Raw genomic sequence first — 22,076 nt, forward strand, 5'->3', positions numbered from 1 at the left:
TATTCATGCTGAGATCCTTTCTTCTGCTTGGTCTAGTCTATGGTTAGAGTTTTCAACTATTTTGTAATTGCTTCAATTTTTTATTTCTAGGATTTTGTTTGCCTTTTTAAATTTTTTATTATACTTTATGTTCTGGGATACATGTGCAGAATGTGCAGGTTTGTACATAGGTATACATGTGTCATGGTTGTTTCCTGCACCCCTCAACCAGTCATCTACAGTAGGTATTTCTCCTAATGCTATCCTTTCCCTATCCTCCAATCCCTGACAGGCCCTGGTGTGTGATGCTCTGCTCCCTGTGTCCATGTGTTTTCTCATTGTTCAACTCCAAGTTATGAGTGAGAATATGCGGTGTTTGTTTTTCTGTTCCTGTGTTAGTTTGCTGAGAGTGATAGTTTGCAGCTTCATCCATGTCCCTGCAAAGGACCTTAACTTATTCTTTTTTATGCATAGTATTTCATGGTGTATATGTGTCACATTTTCTTTAGCCAGTCTATCATTGATGGGCATTTGGGTTGGTTCCAAGTCTTTGCTATTGTGAACAGTGCTGCAGTAAACATACATGTGCACGTGTCTTTATAACAGAATGATTTATAATCCTTTGGGTATATGCACAGTAATGGGATTGCTGGGTCAAATACTATTTTATGGTTCTAGATCCTTGAGGAATTACTGCACTGTCTTCCACAATGGTTGAACTAATTTACACTCCCACCAACAGTGTAAAAGCATTCCTATTTCTCCACATCCTCTCAAGCATCTGTTGTTTCCTGACTTTTTAATGATCAGCATTCTAACTGGCATGAGATGGTATCTCATTGTGGTTTTGATTTGCATTTCTCTAATTACCAGTGATGATGAGCTTTTTCATATTTGTTGGCCACATAAGTGTCTTCTTTTGAGAAATGTCTGTTCATATGCTTCACCCACTTTTTGATGGGGTTGTTTTTTCTTGTAAATTTGTTTAAGTTCTTTGTAGATTCTGGATATTAAACCTTTGTCAGATGGATAGAATGAAAAATTTTTCTCCCATTCTGTAGGTTTCCTGTTCACTCTGATGATAATTTCTTTTGCTGTGCAGAAGCTCTTTAGTTTAATTAGATCCTACTTGTCAAGTTTGGCTTTTGTTGCCATTTGCTTTTGGTGTTTTAGTCATGAAGTCTTTGCCCATGTCTGTGTCTTGAATGGTGTTGCCTAGGTTTTCTTCTAGGGTTTTTATGGTTTTAGGTATTACATTTAAGTCTTTATTCCATTTTGAGTTAATTTTTGTATAAGATGTAAAGCTGGGGTCCAGTTTCAGTTTTATGCATATGACTAGCCAGTTTTCCCAACACCATTTATTAAATAGGGATTCCTTTCCCCATTGCTTGTATTTATCAGGTTTGTCAAAGATCAAATGATTTTAGATGTGTGGCATTATTTCTGAGGCCTCTGTTCTGTTCCACTGGTCTATGTATCTGTTTTGGTATTAGTACCATGCTGTTTTTGTTACTGTAACCTTGTAATATAGTTTGAAGTCAGTTAATGTGATGCCTCCAGCTATGTTATTTTTGCTTAGGATGTCTTGGCCATACAGGCTCTTTTTTGGTCCCATATGAAATTTAAGGTAGTTTTTTTCTAATTATATGAAGAAAGTCAATGGTAGCTTGATGGGGATAGAATTGAATGTATAAATTACTTTGGGCAGTATGGCCATTTTCACGATATTGATTCTTCCTATCCATGAGCATGGAATTTTTTTTTCATTTGTTTGTGTTCTCTGTTCTCTTATTTCCTTGAGCAGTAGTTTGTAGTTCTCCTTGAAGAGGTCCTTCACATCCCTTGTAAGTTGTATTCCTAGGTATTTTATTCTCTTTGTAGCAATTGTGAATGGGAGTTCACTCATGATTTGGCTCTCTGTTTGTCTATTATTGGTGTATAGGAATGCTTGTGATTTTTGCATGTTGATTTTGTATCCTGAGACTTTGCTGAAGTTGCTGATCAGCTTAAGGAGATTTTGGGCTGAGATGATGGGGTTTTCTAAATATACAATCATGTCATCTGCAAACAGAGACTATTTGACTTCCTCTCCTTCTATTTGAATACACTTCATTTCTTTCTCTTGTCTGATTGCCCTGGACAGATCTTTCAATACTATGTTGAATAGGAGTGGTGAGAGAGGGCATCCTTGTCTTTCAAAGGGAAAGCTTCCAGCTTTTGCCCATTCAGTATGATATTGGCTGTTGATTTGTCATAACTAGCACTTTTTATTCTGAGATATGTTCCATCAATACCTAATTTATTGAGAGTTTTTATCATGAAGGGGTGTTGAATTTTATCAAAAGCCTTTTCTTCATCTATTGAGATGATCACGTGGTTTTTGTCAGTGGTTCTGTTTATGTGATGGATTACATGTATTGATTTGCATATGTTGAACCAGCCTTGCATCCCAGGGATGAAGCTGACTTGATTGTGGTGGATAAGCTTTTTAATGTGGTGCTGGATTTGGTTTGCCAGTATTTTATTGAGAATTTTTGCATCGATGTTCATCAGGGATATCGGCCTGAAATTTTCTTTTTTTGTTGTGTCTCTGCCAGGTTTTGGTATCATGATAATGGTGGACTCATAAAATGAGGTAGAGAGGAGTCCCTCTTTTTCTATTGTTTGGAATAGTTTCAGAAGAAATAGTAACAGCTACTCTTTTTACATTTGGTAGAATTCAGCTGTGAATTTATCTGGTCCTGGGCTGTTTTTGGTTGGTAGGCTATTAATTACTGCCTCAAATTCAGAACTTATTATTGGTGTATTCTGGGATTTGACTTTTTTCTGGTTTAATCATGGGTGGATGTATGTGTCCGGCATGTATCAATTTCTTTTAAATTTTCAAGTTTATTTGCATAGAGGTGTTTATAGTATTCTCTGATAGTAGTTTGTATTTCTGTGGGATCAGTGGTGATAGCCCCTTTATTATTTTTTATTGTGTCTAATTGATTCTTCTCTCTTCTTTTCTTTATTAGTCTGGCTAGCAGTCGATCTGTTTTGTTAATGTTTTCAAAAAAACACCTCCTGAATTAATTGATTTTTTGAAGGGTTTATCATGTCTCTATCTCCTTCATTTCTCCTCTGATCTTAGTTATTTCTTGTCTTCTGATAGATTTTGAATTTGTTTGCTGTTGCTTCTCTAGTTCTTTTTTTTTTTCAGATAAAATATTATAGGTTTATTTAAAACTTAATTCTCACCTCGAGTATGCAAAGTACAAACTCCACAAAATGTTCATTTTACTTTGTAGTTTACAAATATACAAAATAGACATTTGCTTAAATTTATATTACATATTTATTAAGGCAAGGAACTATAGAAAAAAACATTTGTTCTGCTTAAGGCATACTTGGGAATAAACCATTGTACAAATTATTGCACATCTGAAACCACAGTGCATAACAGACTGTCTGCATAAAAATGCTAAAGAAGTAAACCAGGTGCATTACCTGACTTAGGTCATAAATGTAGATCGGAAGACAAATATAGATTTTCCTTGTCAAAGTATGCAGCAGTTTGAAAACTTTGGCTTCCTCGTTTGGTACCTTTAGAACCAAGACTCACCAAGCACCATCATTTAGGCTATTTAAACATGTTTTCTGTACCTGAATTTCTTCCTCTTCTTCTATCATAATAATGGCTTTTAGAAGGTAAAGAGAATACAAGGCGATCTTTTATGCTTATATTGCATCAATACACAATTCAAGGGAATTCTGGTCTCCCCTCCCCCAACTCACGGATATAATTTATACCCTGATATCCACAACTTCCAGTCACCCCCTTGGCATTTTGTAAGTCCAGGAATATTCAAGTCGGAATTAGAATTGGAATGATAGAAAATCCAGTCACAGACCCCATCGGTTCTTTGATTTTTGTCTTAGATTCGTCATTTTTCCTGATTATCCACTCACAAGTTGACTCAGCTGGGAACTTGACCATGATTGTAGTGCTTTCTGGCTGGGCTCCTCCCCTCCTTGGGAAGACAGTGTGAAAGGTCAAAAATACTGAATTCTCTTCTGGCAGTGTGGGTCATATCCACTGTCTGGGATTTAAAAATGCCTCTTCATGTGTAAGGCGAGGTGGTCCGACCTGGAAAATGCTCGGTCGCATTTCTGGCACTGGAACGGGCGGTGCCCAGTGTGTTTACGGTAGTGCCTGGTCAGTTCATCTGAGCGGGCGAATTTCCATCCACAGCCGTCCCAGTCACAGTGGTAAGGTTTCTCACCTGTGTGGGTTCGCAGGTGTGCCTTGAGATGGGAACTCTTTGTGTAGGTTTTGCCGCAGCCCGCATAATCACAAGTGTGGGTGGCGGTCCTTTTCCGGGGCCAAGATCGTCTTCCCCTCTTTGGCTTGGGCTCCTCCGGCATGCAGGAACCGGGTGGCATGAGCTCTTGGTAATGGAGCGGTGGGACTTGCGGCTGCATCTGGTCAGGCAGGAAGGATGGGTAATTGGGCCCCGGGTGGGGATGGAAGCCAGGGGGAAGCGGCAAGGCAGGGTGACAGTCCCTGCTGCTCAGCAGTTCCTCAGGACGCAGAGTCGGGGTAGTCCTGCTGCGGAGCTGCCGCCCCAGGGGGAAGTCGTGTGCAGCCGGCCGGTGGCCATTGCTGAGAGGGGGTCCAGCGCCCAAGTGGGTGCACGAGGAGACCGCCTCCTGCTTGATCTTGGGGCACATGCGCGGCGGCCCGCCGTTGTAGGGCGCCACCACCACCGGGTGGCTGCCGTCAGGGCTGCCTTTGCTGGCGCTGATGACCGACGGGCTGCCGTACTCGCTGCCAGGGGGCAGAGACGCCTTCAGCACGAACTTGCCCATCAGCCCGCCACCTGGCGGCTGCGGCTGCTGCGGGGGAATGTACACCGGGTCCAACTCCGGCTGCAGGAGCTCGGCCACGAAGCCACCCGAGGGGCTCACGTCGTTGATGTCCGCCAGTTTGAAGGGAGCCGTCGGAGGGGGAGCGGACTCCCTGCCATAGAGGAGGCCTCCACCCGTGCTGCCCGGCGCCACGCCCGGGTCGCTCCCGGCCCGGATCGGGTAGCTGAAGCTGCAGGTGGAGGGCCCGCTGGCAGGGCCGCTGCTCGTCGGGGACGACGAGGAAGACGCTGATGCTGAGGAGGACACGGTGGCGGCCACAGACTCCAGATGGGACAGTGAATTGGAGAGGATAAAGTCCAGGTCCAGGAGATCGTTGAACTCCTCCGTCTCTCTCCGGGGTAGGGGCGCCAGGTTGCTAACGCCGCAAGCTGCACCGGCTCCGTCGCTCTCCAGGTCTGTGACCACAGTCGCCGCCGCCAGTTCGTAGGGGCGGCCAGGAAGCACCTGGGGAAGTCGCTTCATGTGGGAGAGCTCCTCCCGCCAGCGGTTATTCGGAGCACCTGCTTGACGCAGTGTCTTCTCCCTTCCTGCGGGGCCAGACGCGAACGTGGAGAAAGATGGGAGCAGCGCGTCGCTGACAGCCATGTCAGACTCGCCAGGTGGCTGCCTCATTAATGTGGGGGCCCAGAAGGTCCTCGGGAGCCCGAAGCAGCTGGGGCATCCGAGCCCCAAAATCAACGAAGAGAAGACTTAGAAACGAAGCCAAAATCCAAAACCCCAAATTGCCCGAGATCCTTCTTCTTTGGTTTAAATATAAATCGGAAGCGTCCTTTTAAAAAAGCTCCTTTGTATACGAAAGTTCTTAGAAAAGTTGTAAACTCATAAAAATAGACAATCAGCAAGGCGAGTAAGTAGGTCCGGTGGCCGAGCTGTGCTCTCTTTCACTCAGCAGCGTCCTCCACCGCTGTCGCAGTCGCCTCGGGTGCTGCCGTGGGCGCAGGGGCTGTGGCCGGGGCGGTGGGCGGGCGGTGCCGCCAGGTGAGACTGGCCGCGGTGGCGCGGAGCTGCGAACTGGTCGGCGACTCGAGGCGCGGAGTCCGGGGAGCTGTGCCGGGCGCGCGCGGCCATGGGCGTGGGCCACGGGCGGGTAGGTGGGTGGGGGTCCGAAGGGGCGGGGAGGGTCACTCGGCGGCTCTAAGTGCCGCCGTTGCCCGCCACCGCCTCTACTCCCCGCGCGCCCGCTCCTTTTCCTCTCCGGCAGGGGAACTCGCTTCTCTAGTTCTTTTAATTGTGATGTTAAAATGTCAATTTTAGATACCCTTTGCTTTCTCCTGTGGGCATTTAGTGCTACAAATTTCCCTCTAAACATTGTTTTAGCTGTGTCCCATGTATTCTGGTACATTGTATCTTTGTTCTCATTGGTTTCAAGAAAGTTATTTATTTCTGCTTTAATTTCGGTATTTACCAAGTAGTGATTCAGGAGCAGATTGTTCAGTTTCCATGTAATTGTGTGGTTTCGAGTGAGTTTTTAAATTCTGAGTTCTAATTTGATTGCACTGTAGTCTGAGAGGCTGTTTGTTATGATTTCTGTTCTTTTTCATTTGCTGAGGAGTGTTTTACTTCCAATTATGTGGTTGATTTTAGAATAAGGGCGATGTGGTGCTGAGAAGAATGTATATTCTGTTGATTTGGGGTGGAGAGGTCTGTAGATGTCTATTAGGTCCTCTTGGTCCAGAGCTGAGTTCAAGTCCTGAATATCCTTGTTAATTTTCTGTCTCGATCTGTCTAATATTGATAGTGGGGTGTTAAAATCTCCTGTTGAGAAACATTAAGTTTACCCTGCCCCATGGCTGCCTTGTGGAGAATACCTTTTAGTTTGTAATTAGTGGTAAGCAGGTAACAGCGGTCTACTTGGAACATTTTTGAGTTATGAGTAAATACAGAACACCTGTTTATTAATAATGATAACCTGTTAAGAGAGAATAAATACGTGGGTCAGAATGTGCTCGGGGGCCTTCAACCTGGAATGCTGTCAGCCACTGAGGCTCTCAGCTCGATAGGCTGCTGGCACCCCAGATAGACCCACTCTGCTGTTCTATCTGGGTGTCTGCCTCTCATTGCCTTCAGTGTCGCCTGGGTGGTGGTCTCCAGGCCGAGCTGGTACTTGGTATGTGGACCCAGACGTGAGGCTCGAACCTGGGATGAAGAGTTGCCTGAGCAATGGAGAGAGGAGAGGCTAAGCTGAAGGTATCCTGAGTACTCCTGGAAAAAATCCCCAGGGTAAGTTGGGGAGTTTGGAATTAGCCTGAGAACTCTTGAAAAAATCTCCCAGGGTTAGTTGGGGGAGCTTGGAATTAGCCAGAGAGCTCTTGAAAAAATCTCCCAGGGTGAGCTGGGGGAGCTTGGTAATATTGGGGTAACATGGGACAAGGGTTGAGCAAGCGAGAAGCTTGTTCTGGTTTGCTTTGTCAGCTGCTTATAAGAGGAGGAATTAAAGCTGGTACTGACAGCTTAACACAGTTTTTTGATGTGGTTGTGGAATTTTGTCCCTGGTTCCCTGAGCCGGGAGCATTGAGCGTAGAAGAATGGGGAAAAGTGGGTACTACTTTAAGGAAGGTACAAAGAGAAGGAGTAAAGGATATTTATATTCCAGTGTGGTCTGTTTGGGCTTTGGTGAGTTCTGCCCTGGAGCTGTTTCAGACAAAAGATGAGGAGAAGGATTCAGGATAGGAAAGGGAGTGTGAGGAAGTATGTAAAGAAATTATAGAGCAAAAAAATGAGAAGTCAAATGAGGAAAGGGTGTGCCTCTCAGCCCCCTACTCAGTATCTTGTTGAAGGACAGCCAGATCCTCCTGATATTTCTCCATTAAAGGAGTTGGAAGCTACCCCAAAAATGAAATTGGCTGCTCCTGTTGCTCCTAATACGGTAACTGGTTTCCTCAAGCCAGAATTCAACAAGTGAGAAAAGAGGGAGATTTGGAGGCAAAGCAATTTCCAGTTGTTGTACACTGTCAAGATCAGCAGGGGCAAGTATGGGTTGCTTTTGAGTCCTTTCCCTTCAAATTGCTGAAGGAGTTTAAACAGGCCGTCAGCCAGTATGTGCCTGGGTCTCTGTTTGTGCCAGGATTATTAAAGAGCATAGCTACTTCTTACCAGCTGATTCCAATAGACTGGGATTCTCTAACCCAAACTTGTTTATTGCCTTTTCAGTTTTTACAGTTTAAGACCTGGTGGACTGACGAAGCTAATATTCAAGCTAATATGGATGTTAATGTTTAGCCTGTGATTAATATTGCCATGGAACAGCTTACAGGGACTCGTGCAGGGGCTTCTTTGCAGGCACAAGCTACTATGGCCGATTTAGTTATAGAGCAAATTAGGAAAGTATGTTTAAGGGCTTGGGAGAAAACTACATCAGGAAGTGGGGGAAAGAAACCCTTCCTTTAGAGCTGTTAAGCAGGGGCCAAAAGAACCATATGCCGACTTTATAGCTTGATTGCAAGAAGCCGTGAGAAAGGCCGTATCAGACACAGAGGCTCAGGATATTGTTTTATGCTTCTTAGCATTTGACAATGCTAATTCTGAGTGCCAGGCTGTTTTGCAGCCACTTAAAGGGAAAGTTCACTTGGTAGATTACATCAAGGCATGTGATGGAATAGGGGGAAATTTGCATAAAGCTACTTTGCTGGCACAAGCTATGGCTGGACTTAAAAAGGATGTGGTTTTTCCAGGAGAGTGTTACAATTGTCGGGGGAAAAAAGGTCATACAGGAAAGGAATGTAGAAAAGGACAAAAAACAAGGCCTTTATATTTTAAAGCAAAAGGGTACTGAGCCTGGGGTGTGTCCCAGATCTAGAAAAGGAAGACATTGGGCAAATCAATGTCATTCAAAATTCAACAAGGAATGAAATCTGATGTAGGGAAACAGGTTGAGGGGTCCATCTCAGGCCCCGATCCAAACTGGGGTCTGTCCAGTATGAGCTATTTCCTCACCCCTATACAATGCTTGTTCCCCGTCACAGCTGGGAGCACAGCAGATTTGCGCAGCTCTCAAAAAGTAAGCACCTTGCCAGGAGAGCAACTGCAAAAAATATATACAGGAGTTTGTGGCCCTTTACCCCCTGGAATCATAGGTTTACTTCTAGGAAGATCTAGTCTTACTGCTCAAGGAGTTAGAATTCATACAGGAGTTATTGGTGCGAACTTTATAGGGGTAATTCAAATTGTAGTGTCTTCCTCCATTCCTTGGAATGCTGAGCCTGGGGAACGCATAGCACAGCTTTTAGTTATACCATATGAGAAAATAGGAAAAAGTGAAACTGAAAGAACAAGAGGACTTGGAGGTACAACCAGATAAGACAGAGCAGTATATTGTGTAAATCAAATTACTGGTAAACGTCCTACATGTGAGATTACGATTCAGGGAATGTTGGCCACTTTCTTCACCCATGGAAAATGCTCAGTTCAATGTGCTTGGAGTAGGACAGGCCTCTGAAGTACATCAAAGCAGTTGCATTTTAACCTTTGAGGGGCCTGAGGGCCAGCCTGGAACTATTCAGCCTGTTGTAATGCAAACCCCTGTTAATTTATGGGGAAGAGATTTGTTACAGCAATGGGAAGCTCAGGTTTTAATACCTGAAAAATCATATAGTCCCTCAGGCCACCAAATGATGCAGGATAAGGGCTATGTGCCTCTGGGATGGGATTGGAAAAAAATTAGAAGAGTCCAAGGGAATCTTTAGAAATTAAAGGACAAAATTCTTATCAGGACTTAGGATATTCTTTTTGATGATGGCCATTGTTAAGCCTCCAGAGCCTATCGCTTTGAAATGGATGACAAATAAATCTATATGGATAGGGCAATGGCTACTAACAGAAAAACTGGAGGCTTTGGAAAATTCAGTTACTGAACAATTAGAAAAAGGACATTGCTCCCATATTTTCACAATGGAATTAAAAGAGACTTGCAGAGGACCCCCCAGTCACAGAGATGGTGAGACTAACATCAAGGTGGAGTACTGTTCCCACAAGGAGAACACGCCAAACATCACAAGGACTTGGGGTCAAATTAAGAAGCTTTCGCAAGTAGCGGAGGAAAAACTGAAGAAAGCAGGAGAGCCTGTTATGGTAGTTATGATGATGGTTATCACCATTAAAGTGAGTCTTTCTGGAGTTGGGGTAGAAGTAAAAGAGTTTCACATACTGGGCATGTTTTTTTTTTATTTATTTATTTTTATTTTTTGGGGGGCATGTATTCTTTCCTTCCTTTATTGACATATGATCTCTGGCCTTAGTATTTTCTGTAATAATCTAGGGAAAACAATGTTTCAGCCATCAAAACCTGAAAACAGATGAAGTAAAGAGTGGTCCCCTAAGTTAAAAACATTAATCTGGAGAGATTGTGTTGTGGTAGAGGCTGAGGTGCTGCGCCAACAATTCCTATGGAATTATTATTGATTCTTGGTCCCCTAAGGGGATACTTAGCATTGATTGCACCGGTCAGTCCTCTTGTAGTAACATGGAATTCAGATTGTGGATAAAGAACTATAATTATTTAGAATTTATGCATACTGAGATTAACAACTCTATTGTCTGGAGAGATGGGGGATTAATAGAACCACGACCAAAGATAGTATGGCCAATGTTAAGAGTTGAATACAAAGAAACTTTGAAAAAATACCTATGGCCCTAAAACCAATAAAAGTCTAGGAAGGAAAATATAATAGAGAATCAGGCCCTAACTCTTATTCATTTGTGGGAGGAAAACCCCACAGAAGCCGAGGCAAGGGTGTGAGGCCTCAGTCTGCTCTCATATAAATATATAATTAGAAAAGAATTAGAGATATAGTTACATAGTTATTCCTATATATAATCATAAATAATCACATAGCTATTCACATGTAATCATAAATATGTGTGTGTGTATATATATATATAATGATATAATCTTTAATCTTACTAATAAGTCTCAGGTTAAGAGGTATGGGACTGAAGTGGCATTGGAAAAAGAGGTGACCCTAAGGCAAGATGCTCTAAGTCCTCTGTCACAGCCATATAAGGGCTGCTGGAGGGCGCCTCGGCTGTGCGGCAGCACCAGCGCTGTGAAAGCACCTGCTCTTTAGCCAGCTAGGGAAGGAGATGGCCAAGGTGGCCAAGATGTCTCCTTCATTGGGCGAGTCAGGAGAAAACTCCGCTCTTCCAAGCTCTTGTGGTAGGCCTGGCAGCTGTCAGGGAGGCCCGCAGACATCCGGGGGCTTAATTGTCCCTATGTGATGCTGCGCTTCAGCGGTCACGTTCCATGTCTACTTTCATGTTCTGCTTCTGCACCTGGTTCCTCTTTTTCTCAAAAGATAAGAATTAGTAACATAAATCTTAGTGACCTTGTTATATTTCTTGACAAGTATGAAAAAAGTGCTGATACCTTAAGTTTTCTCCTCACCTCGGCCTCTTGAAAATCCTGAGCCCCTGTCTCCACAACACGTGATTTACCTGACCCTATCGCTGACCAGCATTACTTCACCCTACTTACCCTTCCCCATGTTTTGTACTCAATAAAAGTCAGTGTCCAGGCACTCAGGGCCACTGCCGGACTCCGCATTTTGGTTGGCAGTGGACCCCTGGGCCCAAACTCTTTTCTCTATCTCTGTGTCTTGTGTCTATTTTCACAGTTTCTCGTCTCCACACCAGCAGGGAGGGGCTTACAGGACCTTGTAGGGCTGGACTCTACATTCATTAGAAGTTTAGAAGAAATAAAAGCTCTTTGGATTCAGAACTGTGTTAAACCCCCCATGTCTTGTGGTGGTGGGAAAGTTGCAGATAGACGTCATTAATTCTAAAGGTGTAATGAGACAATATAATCAGGAGAGAAAAAAAATCACCTGGAAAGGCCCTTAGACAGCAAGCAAGGAGAGGGGACCCAGAAGACCCTCGATGCCCCTTTCAGCAGGAAGTATTTACAGAAGAATGACCTCTGCCCGATTTCCCAAAAGATTTCTGGGTCCCAATTCCTTAAGGAATAAATGTAAGAGTAGGCAGTTAGTCAGACTCTGAGGTGTTTGGGAGAGCTGCTGATGGATTGGCAGCACTAAAATTTGGATGAAAACACTTGGAGGATCTGATTGCTGTTGTGATTATGTTATTAATTTGTTTTGTTTCTGTGAAGTCTGCAGGTGTAGATCCAGAATTCTCTGAGAAATGCTTCACCATCATAGAGCTGTGCTTGCTTACCTAGCTTTGTTAAAACAAAAAAGGAGGAATATGTTGAGAAACAATAAGTTTACCCTGCCCCTGTGGCTCCCTTGTGGAGAATATCTTTTAGTAATTAGTGGTAAGTGGGTAACAGCTACCTACTTGGAATATTTTTGAGTTAAGTAAATACAGAACACCTGTTTATTAATAATGATCACCTGTTAAGAGAGAATAACTACGTGGGTCAGAGTCTACTTGGGGCCTTCAGCCTGGAATGTTGTCAGCCCCTGAGGGTCTCAGCTCGATAGGCTGCTGGCACCCCAGATAGACCCACTTTGTTGTTCTGGGTGTCTGCCTCTCATTGCCTTCAGCACCACCTGGGTGGGGATCTCCTGGCTGAGCTGGTACTCAGTAGTCTCCCAGTATTATTGTGTGGGAGTCTAAGTTTCTTTGTAGGTCCCTAAGAACTTGCTTTGTGAGTCTGTGTTCTCAGGTATTGGGTGCATATATATTTAAGATAGTAAGGTCTTGTTGCATTGATCCCTTTACCATTATTTAATGCCCTTCTTTGTCTTTTTTGATTTTTGTTGGTTTAAAGTCTTTTATCAGAAACTATGATTGCAACCCCTGCTTTTTTTTTTTTCAATTTTCTTGTTAAATCTTCCTCCATCCCTTTATTTTAAGCCTATGTGTGTCCTTGCACATGAGATGGGTCTCCTGAATACAGCACATGGTTGAGTCTTGACTCTAGCCAATTTGCCAGTCTGTGTCTTTTAATTGGGGCATTTAGCCCATTTAAATTTAAGGTTAATATTGTTATATGTGAATTTGATTCTGATATCATGATGCTAGCTGGTTATTTTGCCCATTCCTTGATGCAGTTTCTTCATAGTGTCAATGGTCTTTACAATTTGGTATGTTATTGGCAGTGGCTGGTTTTTCCTTTCCATATTTAGTGCTTTCTTCAGGAGCTCTTGTAAGGCAGGCCTGATCATCACAAAATCTCAGCATTTTCTTGTCTGTAAAGGATTTTATTTCTCCTTCACTTATGAAGCTTAGTTTGGCTGGATATGAAATTCTGGGTTGAAAATTCTTCTCTTTAAGAATGTTGAATATAGGCCCCCACTCTCTTCTGGCTTGTAGGGTTTCTGCAAAGAGCTCTGCTGTTAGTCTGATATGCTTCCCTTGGTTGGTAACCCGACCTTTCTCTCTGGCTGCCCTTACATTTTTTCTTTCATTTCAACCTTGGTGAATCTGACAATTATGTGTCTTGGGGTTGTTCTTCTTGAGGAGTATCTTTGTGGTGTTCTCTGTATTTTCTGAATTTGAATGTTGGCCTGCCTTGCTAGGCTGGGGAAGTTCTCCTGGGTAATATCCTGAAGAGTATTTTAACTTGGTTCCATTCTCCACATCACTTTCAGGTACACCAATCAAATGTAGGTTTGGTCTTTTCACATAGTCCCATATTTCTTAGAGGCTTTGTTTGTTTCTTTTTATTCTTTTTTCTCTAATCTTGCCTTCATGCTTTACTTCATTTAGTTATTCCTCAGTCTCTGATATCCTTTCTTCCACTTGATCGATTCAGCATTTGATTCGATTTTTATTGTTTTAAGATTCTTCACAGAAAGTACATCTCATTGACCATACCTGGGGCAGCCAAGTCCACAGCATCTTCCCACCAGATGCAATGGATTAGCACAGAATTATTTTGGAGAAGAGTTGGCAGGAGATAGTAAAATATAAAACAACTTCAGTGATACAATAATTCCTTCCTGTCATTTTAGATAGCCTCATAAGGTCCCCCTTGGTACAGTACAGCTTCCCAGTGTTATACTAATTATTCAAAGGCTAATTATTCAAAGTTTTAGAAAATTTTAGATTTATAAAAGCATCCCAAAGAGTTTCCATATACCTCACACTTTAAATCGAACATCTTCCAATACCACAGGACATTCATCAAAACTAAGAAACCAACCTGAGTACCTTACTGTTAATCCTGGACCTTATTCAGATTTCACAACTTTACAGCAGTGTCTTTCTGTTACAAGATCTTCTCTGGGATTCTACATTGTTATTTTCTTAGTCTTCTCAGCTCAAAGCTTCCTTCCATCTCTCCCTGTGTCATGACCTTAACTTCTGAGGAGTACTGGTCAGGTTTTCTGCAGGATGTCCACTTATTGTCAGTCTGATGCTTTTCACATGAGGATCCTGAGGTGATGGTTCCCAGCACCTGAGGTGAAGCATTGTTCTCATCTCTCCAGACTCCTGCCTCCCAGATGGTGTTGACCTTGATCAGTTGGCTAAGGTGGCAGCTGCCAGGTCTCTCCATCACAGAGCTACTTTTCTTCTCCTCTTCTTATATAGGGAGGAAAGAAAAGAGATATTAAACTCCACCTCCTGGACAGGGTTGCATTGACTTACATTATTTGGATTTCTCTGTAAGGAAGATTTGTCTCATTCCTCCCTTAATTCCTTTTGTAAAAAGAATTTCTCAACATCTACTAAATAGCTTTATCCAGGATGGGTGAAGACATGCTCCATGAGTTGGCACTTGCCTCAAAGTCCCATTTAGTTCAAGTTAAACTGAAATCACCTCAAATTTAAGCAAGATCCCAATATCTGCTGAGTTCCTTCTCCTCCCCCAGGGTCAGGCAGAGGGGGAACTGGGTCGTGTCTCAGATGTCACTTTTCAAGCTGTGTCCAGATTGGTAGCATCAGCATCACCTCCAAGCTGGCGAAGGCAGAGCGCTCACGGTCCTAATGCTAACGGTGGTCGTGCCCCGCTGTTGCTGTTCCCCCGGCCGCTGTTGGCTTCCCCGCCTAGCTTCTACTGGTCTCCTTCTGCCAAGGGTGGGAGGCACTGGATCTCTCCCCACATCTCTCGCCTGCGGTCAGGCGCCAGGTGTCGCCTGAAGCCAGACAGCCTGTTTGGGAGCGAGCCCGAGATCAACCAATCAATGGCTCAGACAGATGAGCAAACAACCATCCCCCCGGAGTTTTCCCACACGCTGAGGCGATTTACGATGGCCGCCATCCTGGCGCAGCCGCAGGACCTCCTCCGGTTCGCAACCGACTATTTTGAGGCCCTGTGCAGTGGAGAGAGTTATCAGGTGAGAGAGCAGCCTGAGCAAGTCGGTTTGTGCAACTGGGCAGAACTAAGGCCTGAGCTGTCAAAGACCCTGCATTCTCGGGTTGCAGGCAGACTGATCTTCCATGTAGATGAGCTGACCCCGATGTGGAAGGCGCTGAATCTACCAAAAGATGTTTAATATTGTGATGAACGCGGATTGCTTCACGGAGGAGATTTAGTGGCTAAAGTTTGTAGCCCTTGCTTCCAACGCTCTGGGAGTTACCATCACCGAAACTCTCAAGATACTGTGTGAGGTCTTATCATGTGACCATGATGGTGGGCCGCCCCGATACCTTTCAGCACGTTCTAATTTCTCTACACATACACTGCTGAACTGGATGGGGTGATAGCATCACACTTCAGCCGGATGCTAAGCTACGCTGAACAGGACGTAATTGGTCCTGATGGTATGATCACAGTCAATGACTTTACCCAAAACCCCAGGGTTCAGCTGGAGTAAAAGCACAATTTTGGCAATTTTAAAGAAGATACAGAGGTGATCGTATGACAGAATGACTGAAACCCATTATACCCTCCAAAATCAATTTTCCTGTACAACTGGTACACACTAATAAACAATAAACAAACATGAAAAAAAAATTGTTCCCTAACCTGTCTCTCGTAGCAAAGTCACTTTTATAACAGTTTACCAGTATGCTTGGTTATAATGTGAAAGACTGAATTCTGAGTGTGTTAAGATGGTATTGATCACGTCGGTGTCATGTCACTAAGTTTAATGCTGCTGTTTTTAAAAACAAGTTTTTTCAAAAAGCCAATCTATGTACTAAATTGCTTCCAGGTAATTTTTGATTTCCTAAAGTGCATTGAGGTTATCTGGAAGATTGGGTGTATTTTTTGGTGACTGCTGCATTCATCAGCAATGAACAGCTTCCACTGTATAGTCCTAGGGGTTAAGGGGTTGGGGGTTTTTCATTTTTCCATTCCTCAACACAGAGCAGAAATGATATATTTTTGTTGTGTGGAGTAACGTTGGTATGCAGCAGAGGAACCTAAACATTTGGTCTTGTTTCAGAAGTCTAACAGATTGCTAGACAAGAGAAAAACTTGAAGAAAAAGGAAGCCTAATTTCATGCTTCATAAGTAGCATTTAGATTTATAGCACCAATGTACATTTTGAAACTTTCTTTCAGGGGTGAGGGTTATGGGGAAGGGGTGAGTGTGAAGGGGTAGATGAAAGCTTTAATTTAGAAAGAAAGTTCGAGTAAAGGAAATTATTTTCATTAAATGTATTTTATTTGATCTGGGTATTTTTGGACCACATTAAATTAATTGTTAAGCTGCAGTTGAGTTGTTCAAGTGAAAGTTTTGATAAGCCACGTATGAGCTGCATTGTGAATCACTTGCCAGTTGTACTTTATGGAGCTTATTTTATGATTTAAAATACTGTACTGTACATAGGAGGTATGTTACCTTCTCCTTATTTGTATGTTTACCATATACTTTGATATTTGAAATGTTATGTACTGGAAAGGCCACTTATATTTCTAGAACAGATTGGATTTTATGCAACCTTTTATCCTTGAATTAACAGCAATAAAAAAATGAAAAAACAAAAAGGGCTTTTTAAAAATTGTTTACCTTCTTTATTCCATTATGTTTAACTACTTTGTAGGTTCAGAGAATCAGAACACATCTGTTGCAAAGGTGTGAGATCCAGTCTCTTAAGGCAGGTCTCTGTTCCTACACTGGGACAGCGGGACCAGGAACACTGACTGGAGTCACATGCTGTGGACTGACATAGATGTCTCTAACATCATGTCACTTTCATTCATTTCAATTTCAAAGGTTTCTTCCAAGGAAGTCTGGAATCAGGAGTTTTCCTTGAGGTTTCCAATGGCATAAGCCCCATTTCTTCTGCAGTCTGTTTTTCTATGTCCAATTCCCCGAAATCCCAGGGAGGTGAAATAATGTTTTTTAGTGTCTTCATTGTATTCACATCAAAGTCATAACATTTTAATTTGTCTTTAATGTCTGCTCCGATATAAGCTTCAGAATCACTAATGTACATTTCGATGCAATGACCAAGCATTGTAACAGAAAACATATCATCTTGCCTAAGACCAAGGGCTGTGTGGAAGTAGTCCACAGCATTTTCAAAGTTGCCCATCAGACTGTGGATATATCCGATAGCAGAGTAGGCGGATGCATTCTGAGGAAGCAACACCAGAGCCTGACGGTGGTAGTCCAAGGCCTCCGCGTACTTTTTAAGTTTTCTTCAGACATGCCCCAAGTTGTTCAACAAAGGTTCCCGTTTGTCAACTGTTACCTCATTCCCAATTGCTTTAATTTTTTCCAAAGCATCAAGAAACCATTTTTCCGTTCTCCATTCTGAAATGCAACCACTTTGACTTCATGCATAACAAAAAGGTCTTCTGGTGTGATGGTTGGAGCTTGGCTGAAGAAACTTTCAGCTAGTTTTGAGTTATTGGTCAAACCATATTCCAATCCAATATACCACATAGGCAAACAACACCCTTCCATCAGCTGTGCTGCTGTGAAGGAAGCAGCCATCGCTTGGTCATGCTCACTCTCCACCACAAATGAATGTCCATAGGCTATCCATGCAGGTCCGTAGATCGTCTCAAGTGTTGTGGCTTTGCTGAGATATCTTGTGGCACGTTCATTTTTATGACCAACCACGAGATAGTAACATTCCACTGCAAACCAAGACACAGGATTACTAGGCTATAAATCCACAGTTTATGAGAAAGAAAAGTTCATTGGCTTTATTCAGCTTTACAAGTGTCCCATATGTACAGGTAAACAACTTGCATGGAAAGGATCTTTCTCCATCACTACAGAAGTAAGCTTGCAGCACATTTTAAAGTACAATTATAATAATATCTCTCAGCTAAAGACACTACCACATCCAGATTCTCTTGTAAGCCATCTACAGACTCAGGGATGACCGTTTCACTAGGCTTATTATATATTTTTTAATTTGTTCTCAAATAGAAAATGCAGCAATTCCTGTTCTTCATTACAGAGCTCGCTAAGAGGTAGCGATTCAAGAAGTTCTTTTTCTACTTGTGCTGTCAACATGTGTGACGTTAAAAGATTAAATGCTTCAAAACAGTAGACATCGAGCTTCAAAGTTTCTCTGTAGCTGTAGGTAGCCAGGGTTTGGTTATCTACGGCATCATAGATTTTCCCAGGGAGAAGACAAATAGAACTCTATTGAAGACTGTGACATTTCCCAGTCACTGGAGGGATCTTTGAGTCCACTTTCATCCTTCAAGGATTTTTCAAATAATCTTTTGTTGATTGGCTCTTCCATATCAAGAATATCATGGACCTGCTGGTGCTCTTTTGCAGCATAATGACACCTATGCTGCCCTTGCTGAAGTTAGTAGTACTGTACCAAGAGTTCTGCCCCCATGTGAATTCCTGCCCCGGCACCTCTTCCCTGGCACTGAATCAGGCACTGCTGCAGAGCTCCAGGCTTCCCAGAGTCAGGGAGGCTGTGGGACCAAGGTCCACGTTGGCCCTTCCACTGGGTGCAGCAGGAGCTGGGGCCTGAGAGCCCTTTTTTTTTTTTTTTTTGAACTTTGTATGCTTCACAAAGTTCTCATTCTGTGTTTTTCAGCTCCATCAGGTCATTTATGTTCTTCTGTAAACTGATTATTCTACTTAGCAATTTCTCTAACCAGTTTTCAAGGTTCTTAGCTTCCTTGCATTGGGTTTGAACATGCTCCTTTAGCTCAGAGGAGTTTGTTATTACTCACCTTCTGAAGCCTGCTTCTGTCAGTTCATCAAACTAAGTCTCCATCCAGGTTTGTTCCCTTGCTGGCAAAGAGCTGTGATCCTTTGGAGGAGAAGAGGTGTTCTGGTTTTTGGAATTTTTAGCCTCTGCCCTGGTTTTTCCTCATCTTCATGAATTTATCTGCCTTTGATCTCTGATGTTGGTGACCTTTGGATGGGATTTCTGTGTGGATGTCCTCTTTGTTGACGTTGATGCTCTTCCTTTCTGTTTGTTAGTTTTCCTTCTGTCAGGGCCCTCTGCTGCAAGTCTGCTGGAGTTTGCTAGAGGTCCACTCCAGACCCTGTTTGCATGGGTATCACCAGTGGAGGCTGCATAACAGCAAAGATTGCTGCCTGTTCCTTCCTCTGGAAGGTTCGTCCCAGAGGGGTACCCGCCAGATGCCAGCTGGAGCTCTCCTGTATGGGGTGTCTGTCCACACCTGCTGGGAAGTGTCTCCCAGTCAGGAGGCATGGGAGTCAGGGATGCACTTGAGGAGGCAGTCTGTCCCTTAGCAGAGCTCAAGTGCTGTGCTGGGAGATCTGCTTCTCTCTTCAGAGCCAGCAGGCAGGAACATTTAAGTCTTCTGAAACTGTGTTCACAGCACCCCTTCCTCCAGGTGCTCTGTTTCAGGGAGATGGGAGTTTTATCTATAAGCCCCTGAATGAGGATGCTGCTTTCTTTCAGAGATGCCCTGCACAGAGAGGAGGAATCTAGAGAGGCAGTCTGGCTGCGGTGGCTTTGCTAAGCTGCGGTGGGCTCTACCCAGTTCTAACTTTCTGGTGGCTTTATTTACACTGTGAGGGAAAACTGCCTACTCAAGCCTCAGTAATGGTGGATGCCCCTCCCTCCACCAAGCTCCACTGTCCCCGGTTGACTTCAGACTGCTGTGCTGGCAGCAAGAATTGCAAGCCAGTGGATCTCAGCTTGCTGGGCTTCATGGGGGTGGGATCCGCTGAGCTAGACCACTTGGCTCACTGGCTTCAGCCCAAATGGCCAACAAATTTTGTGCTTGAAACCCAGGGTCCTGGTGGTGTACACACCCGAAGGAATCTCCTGGTCTGCGGGTTGTGAAGACCGTGGGAAAAGCGTAGTATTTGAGCTGGACTGCACCATTCCTCATGAAAACAGTCTCTTAGGGCTTCCCTTGGCTAGGGGAGGGAGTTCCCTGACCCCTTGCACGTCCCAGGTGAGGTGACACCCCACCCTGCTTCAACTCACCCTCCGTGGGCTGCACCCACTGTCGAACCAGTCCCAATGAGATGAGCCAGTCACCTCAGCTGGAAATGCAGAAATCCCCCACCTTCTGCATTGATCTCACTGGGAGCTGCAGACCGGAGCTGTTTATATTTGGCTATTTTGTCCACAACTCCTTTTTTTTCTTTCTTAAAATATCTATCTCTGTAGTAAATTTTCCATTCATATATTCATTCATTTTTGTTGGCTTTCTGCCTTTTCTGGGATTTCACTGAGTTTCTTTAAAATCAATATTTTGAGTTGTTTATCTGATAGTTCATATATTTCATTTTGGTTAGGCTCCACTGCTGGAGAGTTCATGTGATCTTCTAGGGCTGTTGTAATACTTTTTTCCAGATTTCCAGAGCTGTTTCTCTGGATCCTTCTCATCTACATAAACTATTTCTTCTTCTTTTTGAATTTACTTTCATGTGGATGGGATTTTTCCCTGCTGATGATGTGACTATAATGTTTGTTGTGTGGGTTTATTTGGTTTGGGGTCTGGGTTCTTTCAGTGGCAAAGACTCTGAGTTGCTCGGGTATAGCTACCCTTTTTGAAGAGGCTTTCTTAATTGCTGTTTTTGGCAATGATGTACTGTGTGTGCGCACAGTCTCACTGCCTCCTGTGGGGCTGGGATGGTGAAGGGCTCACTCAGGAAGCTTATCTTGTTCCCCGGGGCAGTGCACTTGTATCAGCAGGTTTTGTATGGGTTTGTGCAGTTCAACCTGCAAGCCAGAAGGCAGCACTTATGGGAAACAGCCTGCTGTGGCAAAAGCAGATGAATAGACACTTGATCTTTGTTTACTGGGAGTAGCTTCCTATTGCTTCAGTCAATGGGCTGGGCTGTAAAATACGCAGTGACCTGAGCTCCTTGCTCAGCCCCTGAGGTGAGGACCAGGCTGGGTAGAGCTAAACTATAAAGTCTGCCCTTTGATATCCCAATGGCAGGTACAAGTACCAGCTCTGATGGGGTTTTGGGAGAAGCTCCTAGTGAAATGTCCTGAGGTCTTCAAAGGAGGTGGGGGGAGGTGGCTTCCCCAGCTCCATGGCCTGGGCAGGCAGGAATATGATTCACCTTCCCGTCATTCCTCTGTCCTGGTGCTTGCAACACTCAGATCAGATGGACACCACTGTCTATTTCCAGGCTGCAATGTAGTCAAGCACTGTGACAGGTGCCTGTCTTGCAGCTCAGCTTCAAGATGTCTTCTGTGCAAGGCATTCTCTCTCAGCACAAACCACACAGCTTTTTGTTTCTCCTGCTCTATGCTGCAGGAATGCTGCTGCTCCACGTGGAGGAGGAGGGGCCATGCCTTTCACATAAGCCTGGGTCCTGAGGGCTCAATGCCAGTAGAAATGCAGCTGCCAGTGGGGATGCACTGCCAGTGGGACATGCGGCTGCTCTTAATTGCCCTAAAGTTGCTGTCTTCTGGTGTGTGACTGTGGATCTTTGCGAGACACAGTGGCTGTGCCTGATACAGTAGCTGGGAGGAAAGAGAAGTCCCAATTTCCACGTCCATGCTCAAGCCACCTGACTACTGGGGTAAAGTCATTTTGCTCTCCTGCAAAGCAAAGCACAGTGATCACTTATGTACTGGAAGTCACCCTCAGCCCACAAGTGGAGCGTTCTTCAATGCAGAAAAGCACACACTCTGGTCTCCTTTATCTGAACAGGATCTCCCTTGGGGTGCTGCACTCTTCTTTCCATTACAAGAAGACTTACTGAGGGCTAGACTACTGGGAACCCTGTGAAATTCCCTGGGTCTAGCAAATGAATCCCAGGGGATTTTGTGTGTGGCTGCTGCAAACTAAGCAGGTGTCAAGGGAGGTCTGCAGGGTCCCTGTTGATGTGGAGACACAAGAGGTGAGGTTTCCTGGGCAGGACACTGAAGCTTAACAGGTGTACCACTAGTATGCTGCCTGCTGCCATAGCT

At 44.0% G+C, this 22,076-nt stretch overlaps 1 protein-coding gene and 2 pseudogenes across 1 annotated transcript; 1 reads left to right on the forward strand and 2 right to left on the reverse strand.

Moving 5' to 3' along the window:
• Positions 1–3,164: 3,164 nt before the first annotated feature.
• LOC105719411 (Krueppel-like factor 4) lies at positions 3,165–5,753 on the reverse strand. Its single transcript, XM_064376350.1, has one exon. The coding sequence runs from the start codon at positions 5,500–5,502 to the stop codon at positions 4,069–4,071; it is 1,434 nt and encodes a 477-aa protein (XP_064232420.1). The 5' UTR covers positions 5,503–5,753; the 3' UTR covers positions 3,165–4,068.
• An 8,278-nt stretch (positions 5,754–14,031) lies between these two features.
• On the forward strand, positions 14,032–15,737 carry LOC105719462 (ropporin-1-like; annotated as a pseudogene).
• Positions 15,738–16,790: 1,053 nt separating this feature from the next.
• LOC105719461 (cell division cycle protein 16 homolog) lies at positions 16,791–18,543 on the reverse strand (annotated as a pseudogene).
• Positions 18,544–22,076: the final 3,533 nt, after the last annotated feature.

Source organism: Aotus nancymaae, unplaced genomic scaffold, assembly GCF_030222135.1.
Source record: "Aotus nancymaae isolate 86718 unplaced genomic scaffold, 86718_ANA_hifiasm-v0.15.2.pri h1tg000015l_0, whole genome shotgun sequence".
In the NCBI taxonomy this organism is placed as follows: Eukaryota; Metazoa; Chordata; class Mammalia; order Primates; family Aotidae; genus Aotus; species Aotus nancymaae.